This window comes from Zootoca vivipara, chromosome 6 (genome assembly GCF_965207765.1).
Source record: "Zootoca vivipara chromosome 6, rZooViv2.hap1.1, whole genome shotgun sequence".
Lineage (NCBI taxonomy): Eukaryota > Metazoa > Chordata > Lepidosauria > Squamata > Lacertidae > Zootoca > Zootoca vivipara.
In genome coordinates this window covers 52,934,561-52,945,546 of record NC_142589.1, presented here as the reverse complement: position 1 = coordinate 52,945,546, position 10,986 = coordinate 52,934,561, and the positions used below count along the sequence as shown (strand labels likewise).

The 10,986-nt window shown below is 49.9% G+C and overlaps 1 protein-coding gene across 3 annotated transcripts; it reads right to left on the bottom strand.

Annotated features, from left to right (window-relative positions):
• Positions 1 to 315: 315 nt before the first annotated feature.
• MEAF6 (MYST/Esa1 associated factor 6) lies at positions 316 to 9,571 on the bottom strand. Of its 3 annotated transcripts, none has more exons than XR_004692851.3 (8): positions 9,393 to 9,571; positions 9,065 to 9,180; positions 8,065 to 8,152; positions 7,345 to 7,390; positions 5,964 to 6,153; positions 2,405 to 2,463; positions 1,840 to 1,873; positions 316 to 982 (listed from the first exon to the last, which is right to left on the bottom strand). XR_004692851.3 is itself a non-coding variant. In XM_035120539.3 (8 exons), the coding sequence occupies exons 1-8, from the start codon at positions 9,495 to 9,497 to the stop codon at positions 974 to 976; spliced, it is 618 nt and encodes a 205-aa protein (XP_034976430.2). In that variant the 5' UTR covers positions 9,498 to 9,571; the 3' UTR covers positions 316 to 973. The 3 variants fall into 3 exon arrangements, 2 of the variants coding, with proteins under 2 accessions (XP_034976430.2, XP_034976431.2); XM_035120539.3 differs by lacking the exon at positions 2,405 to 2,463 and adding an exon at positions 2,634 to 2,663; XM_035120540.3 differs by lacking the exon at positions 2,405 to 2,463.
• Between the last annotated feature and the right edge of the window lie 1,415 nt (positions 9,572 to 10,986).

The window sequence follows — 10,986 nt, the reverse complement described above, 5'->3', positions numbered from 1 at the left end:
GCCTCTCCCAAGTGCTTCAGGTTGGATACATGAACGGTCGCAATCAGGTGAGCCAGCAAAACTCACCAGCACAGTCATCAGAGAGCTCCCTCCTGAGCCCCCCTCCCCAGCACTTGCCCAGGTGGTCCTGCTAGGGCTGCCTGCCTCTCCCTAGAGCTCTTGGCTGCAAAAGGTCTTCCCTGTCTTGATGCAATGGTCCCTTGCAGACCACCAGCAGCAGGATCTGGCCCTGACCCAGGCTGGCTGGCCAGCTAGGTCTCCCCGCACCCCCAGAGTAAGACATGCCTCCTGCTCAGAAACAAGCTCAGTGAGATGGAAGTTTGATGGCTTTATTTACAAACAAAAGACAGAAGTGTTTTTTAAAAAAGAGAGAGAGAGACTCTGCCCCCACCGCCTTTATCCCTTCTCAAGCATCAGGAGAATTAAATAAAGTCACTTTCCTGCTCCAACCTGCTGCCTCTTTGAAGTAGTTCCTCCAGCATCACCACAGTCAGGCTCCAACAAGAGGGAAGAGGACCTACATAGACAAGGGGGCAGCACAGCTGGGCTGTTTCTTTTCTTTCTTTTTTTTAAAAAAGTTGTAATTTAAATATCAAGGTTTGCTTTAAAAAAAAAAAGAGAAAGCAACACCGTGAGACAAAAAGGGGGTTCTAATCAACCAGAAGAAACATCGATGAGCATTTCCTGATGGTTATTTTACACATGATGGAACAGCATCAGTGAGGCTGGCCAATCCAAGGTGGGCGTCTGTTGCCGATCAGCTGAGAAGGAAGGAAGGAAAGAAGGAGCAGCTGCTGCTGCCGCCGCTGCCACAGATTGTCCCCATCAACATCATCTGAGCTGAGCTGAGCCAGGAGAGCTGGGCAGTCTGGGGTGGGAAAGAGCTGGCCTTGTGCTTATTCAGTCTCCTGATGCGGACTGGGATTTGGGGCGGGAGGCAGACAGGCTCTTGGAAGATTCAGCATGGAGGCATCTAGTAATCCTGCAGCAGGAAAGAAGAAGGTGGCAGGGCATCAGTACAGCTGCTCCCACAAACAGCTACTTCAGAATCCCACCACACTCTTTGCATTCAGTGTGCGGGGAGGGAGGGAAATTTAGCTCAGCAGGGGCGATGTCAGAGAGAAAGGCAGATTTAAACGCTGCCTTTGGTGAAAACATGAGAACGTAACAGCCTGCTGGTTCCGGCCAACGGCCCACCTAGTCCAGCACCCTCTTCTCACAACGGCCAACCGGATGTTGCAGTGGGAAACCAGCAAGCAGGACCCAAGCATAAAAGCAGCCTTCCCTCCTACGGTTTCCAGCAACTGGGATTCAGGATTACTGCCTCTAACTGTGGAGGCAGAGCACAGTCATCATGGCGAGGACAACCCTTTCCATGAATTTGTCTAATCTTTTAAAGCCACCCAAATTGGTGGCCATCCCTGCTTCCTGCTGAAGAGAGTTCCATAGTTTAACTCTGTTTAGCTGGGTGAAGAAGAACATCTTGAAGCTTAACCACTTAGACCAGGCATCCCCAAACTCGGCCCTCCAGATGTCTTGGGACTACAATTCCCATCATCCCTGACCACTGGTCCTGTTAGCTAGGGATGATGGGAGTTGTAGTCCCAAAACATCTGGAGGGCTGAGTTTTAGGGTGCCTGACTTCGACACATTGCCCTCCATTCATTAAATGGAGGATGAGTAGAGGAAGGATTCACCCCTTAGTGAAAAGATGGGATTTGTCTTAACTCCTCATCCACCCTCCCCATCCCAGAATTCTGCCCCTGAAAGGAGAACTGGGTGGAGAGGGAGGGCAGGAGATTGAAGGTAGGCATTCCGAGGTCAGAGGATGATACTTACAGCTCGGGGCTTTTTGTTCAATTTGAGATCAATCCTGTAAGGAAAGAAAGAGAAAGGAGCTTTCAGATGAGATTCAGGGAAAAGTCAGATCAAAAAACCAAGCCACAGAACGTGGTTAATTTGTCCCCAGTTGCCAATTCAGCCAGGCCAAAGCAGAATCTGCCCCCACCCCAACAACATACCCCAACCCTGCACAGAAATGCAGTTTCTACCCACACAATCAGAAGGAAAAATGAATTAGAGAGTTAGCCAGCATCCATAGACTGAGTTAACATGTCATGCGCTATGTTAGCATGTTAAAGAGTGCAGCTCTTTTGAGGAGAGAGCGGATGTCAGATTGAAAGAGGATTTGGGCTACCCCAGCCAAATCAAGGCCTTGTTTCTCTGCAGAGGGGTGGAAAAAAATGCCAAGTCCAACATGGGCCATTGGCTTCAGAAAGCAAAGCAAGAAAAATCAAGTTTTCAAAACCCCAACAGAAGTTTATCTGCTTTTTTAAAATGATGTAAAGGAAGCGGAAGAAGGAAGCCGATTGAATATTGCCAAGGCTATTAAATAAAAAGTTACCTCCAATGCGCTTTTGTCTGTATTTTAAAAAACTTGCCAGCCTAACCTAATATACATACCTACAATTAAACAGATAAACTATGGGTTAGAATAGCTTTGACCAGGCATGGCGGGAGGGAGGAGTAGGGGGTGGGGAAGGGAAGAGATGAAAGCGGGGGGGGGGGGTTGGTGTGGAGAAAGGTCTACGGACTATGAACACAGCACAAGAACTAAGTCAAGTCAAACTTACTCAAAGTCATAATCAAACATGCCAGACGGGCTGAGGGGGGCAGCATTTGAAAGGAAGAAAGCAACAGACATTAATATACTAAGGAATTAAAATTAATTAGTCGATTAGCCACCCTAGCAAGTTTATTCAAAAATAAAAACAGAGCCAGTGGCAGATGATCCGAACCTCAGAATAGGGCATCTGATGACCAAGCACCAGCCTTTAAAATCCCTCCCTCTCTCCCCCCACCCCACTCTCGGCCTCTCAGCCTGGCACCCCAAAGATTCCACCTCCCACCCCGCAAGCTCTGTGGAGCATTCCTATGGGGCTCAAGGGGAGAAGAGCTGCAGGGGGAGGGAACAGGCAGGTGAGGAGGAAGGATGATTGGGGTGGGGGGAGGTAAAGGCTGCTCTTAAGGGCAGAGTAGCAGTGGGTGGGAGGGTGCTGACACGGGAAGGTGGGAGAGCAAAGGCAGGAATAAGCAGCACCAGAACAGATTCGGTCCCATTCACGCACATGCCAGCCTCACTCACAAACCCCAGTCTAGAATCTCGGGGGGGGGGGTGGGATTTTCAACAGACCGGTCAAACACAGCATGGCTATGAGACTCCCGATCCAGAGCACTCAGGAGGGAAGGGAAAGCCTGAAGCGCCCCACAACATCAGTGGTTTTTAAACGGAGGTCGGAGGGCCATCATCTGTCGGGGACTCCTACATTGCAGAGGGCTGGAATCCTTGGGAACCTGTCCAGCTCTATTAACTCTGTGAATCTTTGATTCTACCCAGCTGCCAGATATTCTGAATGATGTGAAACTGTGGCAGACTCCCATTTTCCACCCCTCGTCACCCTTTCCCACCACCTTTCCCACTTTCCTAGATTGCAACCCCTATGGGGCAGGTTCCTGCCCTCTCTTACAGAGCAGATGGGGCTATGCCAATAGCCATAACATGCTGTAGTTAGAGGTGACATTTCACCTGCATTTTCCATCTGACATCTGAGCTGAACGAAGGCCTCTTTCCTATTTGGAGTTGGGCCCTTGGCAAACCCCCACTAATTTAGGAGCACCCCTTGCTGTGGACCTGAACTGCGGACCTGGGGCGGCTTCTTTTTTTTACCTGCAACCCAGAAATGGGTTTGCTCAAGAGGGTCAGCATGGAGCAGTGGTGAATCAAATGCCCGGCTCCGAACAGTGAGTCGCCGGGTGAACCATGCCTAACCTACTCCCAAGAACTGCTGAGAGGATAAGAAAGAACCATAATTGTCACCCTGAGCTCCTTGGAATGAAGAATCAAAATTTACTAAAATAAAGCTACATCCCTCTACTTTACTGGTGGGGAACTTTTAGTCCACCAGGTGACCCACCACACTGTTTTGGGTGCCGTTCCAGCAGTGGGAGAGCTGAGAAGCAGAGAATGATTGGCTCTGCTGGGACAGGCCAGCCCTATCGGGCCTCCTCTGCCCTCAGCTGTCACCTGCAGGCAGCCATTCCCCCCAGGCTGCCTCTGTGGGAGAGATGGGTACCAACAGGGCTCATTTCATCAGCTTTGCTAGAGGCCTAGCTCCATCAGGCACCTCCTGCTCCTGAACTGGGCCAGCTGGTCAATATAGGAACGGCTGTGCAGAAATCAACCAACTTGATACCAATCACTGACCAATGTCCTCCTCTTACATTGCTCCAGTACATAACATCAATGTGACCTGATTGGATGATTGCCAAAACAAGATGACACCTGATTGGCTCTCTAAACACTCATGCTCATTGGCTACATTCAAATGAAGGAACACTACTGCATATCAACCTAACAAAGTTGTGCTTCCCTTTTCTGGTTATTTGGGTATAACTTTTGATAGAATACAGGTAAGTGAACTTTGTTGCATTACATTCTTTATTAAATTATCTTTCCGTTGATATATAATTTCATGGTATTACTCAAAAAATAAATAAATAATGGTGTTATGAGCCATCAAACCTTGGAAATACACCTTTTCCAAAAAGGTTTCCACAATTTTGGCCACTAGTCTACGCTGCTCTGGGAGCCTTTTGGGCTGAAGTGCGGGACGCAAATGCTCCAAACAAAACAAATAAAATAAACCACGAATACCTTTCCCAGCCCTGGTGGCAGGTGAATCAGGTGTAAGAAAATTCAAGGCAAGGCTTGAGACCTAAAGCTGGAACCCCCTCTAAGTGCTCTGAACCCCAACTCTTCCTTTACAGGCAAAATGGGCTGGTTTTTTTAACGGAACATCATCTTCTATTGCCCTGCACAGTAACAGGAAAAGGGCAAGATTTTCCCTGTAAAGGAAGAGTTAGGAAGGCACCTTCTCCTGCTTCCTCTTCCTTTGCAATCACACCTTGAACATCCTATGACCTGACATGTATTTTTATTTATGCACAACAGTCCCACCCCACCTCCTTCCATCCAAGGAATTCAAGGTGGCATTGATTGGTTCTCCCTCTGCACATTTTATCCTCACAAGACCCCTGTGGGAACAGTGACAAGAGCACACACACACACACACCCCAAGGTAACCCAGTAGGAGCTTCATGGCTGAGTGGGGATTTGAACTCTGGTCTCCCAGGTCTTAGTCCACACTCTAACTCTGTGGTTCCCAAAGTAGTGCCCCTTGGGGAACAGTGTGAATCCTTAGGGGGGCACTAAGAGGCAAAGGGGTGGCGGGGTGGCGGCTAGAGGTGTAAATTACTCTCAGACTTTGAAAATCTCATATCAATGTAACAAGTTCATCAGTTTTCTTGAAATAAGCTAAATAGCATTAACTGGATTTTGAATAAATGTGCAATTAACTGTTACCGTTTTGAATTCTAGTGTGTTATTATCTATCTTAATGGGTCATGCAAATCACTATTCTGAATAATTCTTTTTACAGAGTAGGGGCACTGGGGATGAAGTTATGGAACCAAGGCAGCGGTGGCCTAAAAAGTTTGGGAAGCACTGCTCTAACTGCTGCACTGCACTCCCCCTGCCCACCTGTCAAAGTGACCCGAAAATCCAGTCCCCCAGCCCTGCTCTCTGCCACCAAGAGTCCTCTCCAACACCCACCTCAAAAGAAAGATTTGGTAGGATGAGACTCTCCTTCGTGGGAGGTTTTTAGCCAGAGGCTGGACGGCCACCCCGCAGGGGTTCTTTAGCTGTGATTCCTGCTTTGCAGGGGGTTGGACTAGATGTCCTTTGGGGGTCCCTTCCAACTCTACAATTCTATGATTCCAAGAACAAAATATGTGCCAAGCCATAGGGGGGGAAATCCTCTGGCAGGGTATTTGCCCTTCAAAAGGTGCCCTCTAAACCCCCCAACTCCAGCTCAGCCCACACACTTGGCCCTCGCCCACCTCACCTGTGTCGATTTTTGTTCTTCCGTTTTTTGTGGCTACTGTGGTGGCTGCCCGAAGTGGAGGATGCTGCCTTCTGGGGCTTCACCCCTTGGACGGAGCCGTCCAGCTCTTCCGCTTCTTCTTGGCTCGGTTCATTCTCCTGGTTGTGGAAGTCTGGGGAGGTGTCGCTCTCTGTCCCGCTGCCAGGCTCCCCTAAAGGAGGAGAAATCCAGGCACGCTTCAGAGATCTGAGAAACAGCTGCTCTCATTGGCTCTGGCCAGAAGGCCAGTCCCCAGGGGCCAGGAAGGAAGCCCCCACAGCAGGGGGGGGAGGCGCCTTTTGCACCCACACCTGTATCAATTTACTTTTCTTTTTTAAAAAAATCATTATATCTCTAACCTATTCTTATCTCAGAAAACTCAGAGCAGGATGGAAGAGTAAATAAATAAGAAACATGAGCAGATTTGGGTGATGCAAGGGTCGCCCTTCTCCTTGATGCACTAGCTTTCCACATGAAAGGCCTAGTGTCAGCTATATGTGCCAAATTAGTAGATATTCTCACTGGTCTGTTTTACTAGTCCTTATACTTTACACAGCAGAAAGACCTGCACATGCAGACAATGGATTCTATGTGCTATGGTCATCCAAATGATATTAATCAGCCTCGACTTACGTGAGAGAGCGTTCTATAAAAATCCTATGCAGATGGTACAACGTACCAGTGCAAATTGCCCATGTGATGTCAGAAGTGTTAGTGGGGATGTGGGGAAAGAGGCACCTTCCTCCACGCACGATGGGACTGCCCACAAGCATTCAAATGCTGGACAATTGGACCAAAATCTTCAAATATCCCACCCCACTGCAGCTTTATTTACTAAATCATTGGGAAGCTCTCAGGAATTCTTGATGCTAGCCCCCAAACCAGAAAACCTTGCAGGACCTGTGTCTTCTACTTCGGTATAAAAATATGTGAAGTTTATGGTTTGATGAAAAAAATAACTCATAAATAACTTGCTGGCAAATGCTTGGATGACCCTGAAAAACTGTACGCTGTTTGGTGGGATATTATATTCTCTTTAACAAATACAGGCACACGAGACTCTCTCTCCACAGCACAACATGAAATTCAGCTTTCTTAATGGTCTTAAGTATTCTACCAGTCTAATATTGGGTCTCAACTAGATATACTGCACTTTTTTTTGATACTTCTATTATTTTTATTGTATCGGTTTTTTTATAATTTACTTCAATAAAATATTTAAATTTAAGAAAAGCTTTCCACATGCAGGAAGCTTTTGGCATTCAGTCCTGCTCTCTTCCCGAGTTGGATTTCACAGCATCTGCGAAGTAAGCAGTGTGGGGACAAGTTCACAAGAGAGGAAGGGGCCGCAGCAGGAACTTACGTTTTTCAATGAGCTGGTCCTGAACTCCTGCCAGTGCGCTGACCGCCTAGGAAACCGAAAGAGACCAGATTGAGGAGGATTGTGGGAACTTCTGGGAGACTCCACCCCATCGCCGCCTTCTCAGGCCACTCAAAGAGGTGCCACATTTGGCTGGACTTCCGAGATTATGCCATAGGACAGGCACAGGACGTGAATCCCACCCCACTCCAAGTACCTGCCTACTTTCTATGCTTTGGCAGTTATCTCCCTTGAAAGGATCTCAGGTATCTTGGTGATGGGGGAAAGCTTCCTCTGCCCCAGGAGGGCTGGCATTGGTCCTCCCTCAGTGCTTGGAGGACAAAGAACAAACTGCACCTCAATAAGACAAAGTGTGAAGGAAGGAGACTGGGAGGACCCAAATGGTGTGTGTTGTGGGAGAGGGCTGGCCAAAACTGGGAAGGAAGAACTCCAATGCTTTTAAAAATAACAAATAAACGCAGAGTTTGCTCAACCTAAAAGATGTCTAGAGAAGTTGAGGAATCAGTTCAGTGATCTCTTACTTCAATAGGGGAGGATACAGGGAGACTACCTAGAGGAGGACCAAAAGTTGGGAGGCAGCAATGCTTCTGAGTACCAGTTACTGGAAATCCTGCAATATGCTTTCCACATGTTTGGGTGGAAGGAAGGACATAGGCCTCAGAGAAACAACACAGGCCACCCTCGCCCCCAGGTTGCACTCACAGCAGCTGATGTGACTGAAGACTTGCTGAAAAGGCGCTCGGCTTCTTTGAACTTGCGGTTCCGTCGGTCATTCTTGCTGTTAGAGTTTCTGGAAGCAAGAGAGGAGAAAGTAGAAGATAGAAACAAGTTTTTCTCCCTGACTCAAAGCACTAGAATTTGTGTGCCTTCAACTGAATATTTAGGACAGCTACACAGCACATTGTTAAACTATGGAACTCGCTCCTGCAGGAAGCAGTGCTGGGCACCGGCCAAGATGGCTTTAGAAGAGGATTAGGCAAATTCATGGAGGAGAAGGCTATGCACGGCTACTAGCCAGAATGGTTATGCTCTGCCTCCATGGTCAGAGGAAGTAAATGCTTCTGAATGCCAGTTGCTAGAAACTACAGGAGATGAGGGGGCTCTTGAGCTTGGGTCCTGCTTATGAGTTTCCTGTTGGGGCATCTGGTTGGCCACTGTGAGAACAGGATGCTGGACTAAAAGGGTCATTGGCCTGATCCAGCAGCCTTCCTATTGGCTGGTGTAAGTCAAGGGCAGATCTGTGAAATGGCATCTCCCCACCACCACCACCTCAAAGGGGGAAGCCACCCCCTCTCTCTTTTCAAGAAGAAGTGCCCTTTTGCAGGCTGCCTTCTGGACTCTAGAAAAAACTGTGGCTGCTGTATGACAACAGATTAAAGCCCAGGCCCAGTGGGTGACCCCCCTGGACCCCAGAGAGGTGGCTGTAGCCCCTGCCCAAAATCAGGGAAGGAGCACTGGTGAGGCAGGAGATGGAGGGTGGGGGGAGGAGAAGGAAGGAGCAGCTCAAAGTGGAAGGGGGGCAGCAGTCCAGGCCATGGGACACACACACCCCCAGAGGAGACCTATATATAGGGTTTATCGCTTAGTGCAGGGCAACCGTGGTGCAGTTGCAAAGCGCTTTGCTAGAGGTCTCCTGTTGCTACCCATGACGCCGGTCCTCTTTGAGGGCAGCTTTCCGTTTTGCACCCCGCCCTCCACTCACTTCTGGTTGGTCAGGTAGCGGTCCCAGCCTCGGATGATGTTGCCGTACATCTGGGTATCTTCCAGGTAGCTGCCCTCGAAGGCGTAGATCTGCCGCTCCAGGTTGGCCAGCGTCTCCTGCAAAAGGGCAGAAGGAAGAGAGGAAACATCGAGCGCGCGGTGGGGAGGGGCAGCAAGGCGAGTCCCAGGGGAGCCTCGCGGTGGGTGGGGGCGTTTGGAGGAGCAGGGGCAGAGAAGACACCTCTCCCCGCGCGCGCGCGCTGCCCGAGCCAGGGGCATCAACACCATCGGCCAGGCCTAGCCCGCCCCTCCCCTCCCCTACTACTCACGGCCAGCTCCTGCTTCCGCTTGACCAGCTCGGCCAGCTCGCGACGGGTGTCCGGGATCTGCGGCGGGGCGCCGGCCTTGGTGGCCGCCCCGTGGAGCGCCGCCATCGCCCGCGAGAAGGAGGAGACCGAGCGGCAGGAGGAGAGGCGAGAGGAAGGCCCGACCCAGGCAGGCGAGCGGGAGCGCGATGCCGGGCGGAGCCGCTGGGAGCAGCAGAGGCTAGTGCCTCCGCCTCCTCCTCCTCCTCCTTCCCCGCCGTCGGGCCAGCCCTTGCGCGGAGGCGGAGGCAGCCAAGCGGCGGTTGGGCGGCCCGCAGGCTGCAGTCCCCGCCCCGCCAGCCCGCGCCTCGACTCCGGAGCTGCACGCCCGCCCAGCCTCCTTCCCTTTCGGCGGGGCTTCCACTCCGCGGAGCCGCTCTCGATAAGCAGTAGCAGAAAGGATGGAGGGGCCGGAAGGCTCGGCCGCGCTTCCCTCTTGGATCTAGAAGCGCCTGCCGGTCCTAGACCCAGCCGATGGGTGGGCTGGGAAGGGTCGAGGAGACGGGGAAGGGTCGAGGAGACGACGGACACAGGGGATGGAGAAGAGTTGCACTATCGCCTCAGTTCAGATATATTTACGGAATGTCAACAGGCGAGAAGAACCAAATATTTGTTAAGAAGGAGAAAGCAATTAAATTTTGGACCAGGTCGCAGCGGCCCCTCGGTCTTAGGGAGGGAGTTATGTGTGACCTTATATCCCTTTTCCTCCAAAGAGTTCAAGATGGTGCAGATGGTTGACCTTCTTCTCATTTTGTCCTCACAGCAAAACTGAAGTCTTCTTCTTTGGCGATCACTCGTAGCTGAGTAAGATTGTCTTCCATAAACACAGTTTTAACTATGAGTCCGTGTCTGTGGAGGCCAATTCTGGATCCACACTTCCATCCACAATGGGGACATTGGTTTACGGGTGGGAGTTGATCACAGGTGTGGATTTGCCAAGCATGCCTTCCTCTTAGCATGTTTCTCCCTTACGTCCCGAGTTTCAGTGTCTTCAAAGCCCATGACACCTTTGGTAAAGGCTGTTCTCCAACTGGAGCACTCGCAGACCAGTGTTTCCCAGTTGTCCGTGTTTATACTACATTTTTTAAGATTTGCCTTGAGAGTCTTTAAACCTCTTTTGTTGACCACCAGCATTACACTTTCCATTTTTAAGTTTGGAATAGAGTAGTTGCTTTGGAAGACGGTCATCAGGCATCCGCACAACATGACCAGTCCAACGAAGTTGATGTTGAAGAATCATTGCTTCAACACTAGTGATCTTTGCTTCTTCCTGTACACTGATATTAGTTTGCCTGTCTTCCCAAGTGATGTGTAAAAATTTTCAGATACACCATTGATGGAATCTTTTGAGGATTTGGAGATGGCGTTTATAAGTAGTCCATGTTTCACAAGCATATAGTAAGGTTGGTAGTACAATAGCTTTGTAAACAAGTATTTTGGTTTCCCTGTGAATGTCCCGGTCCTCAAACACTCTGCACTTCGGCGATGCTGCATTTCGGCATCAATCTTGGCCGTTGTGGAAAGATAACTGCCTAGGTTGAAGAGCTCAGATTGAAGA

Bases quoted from the DNA above. Each gene is read 5' to 3' on its own strand.
- MEAF6 (XM_035120539.3), bottom strand. From the start codon at position 9,497: ATGGCGGCGCTCCACGGGGCGGCCACCAAGGCCGGCGCCCCGCCGCAG. The intron at 9,181-9,392 runs GTGAGTAGTAGG...GCCCTTTTGCAG, and splicing joins AGCGGAAGCAGGAGCTGGCC to GAGACGCTGGCCAACCTGGA. The intron at 1,874-2,633 runs GTAAGTTTGACT...CTTTCCTTACAG, and splicing joins ATGTTTGATTATGACTTTGA to GATTGATCTCAAATTGAACA.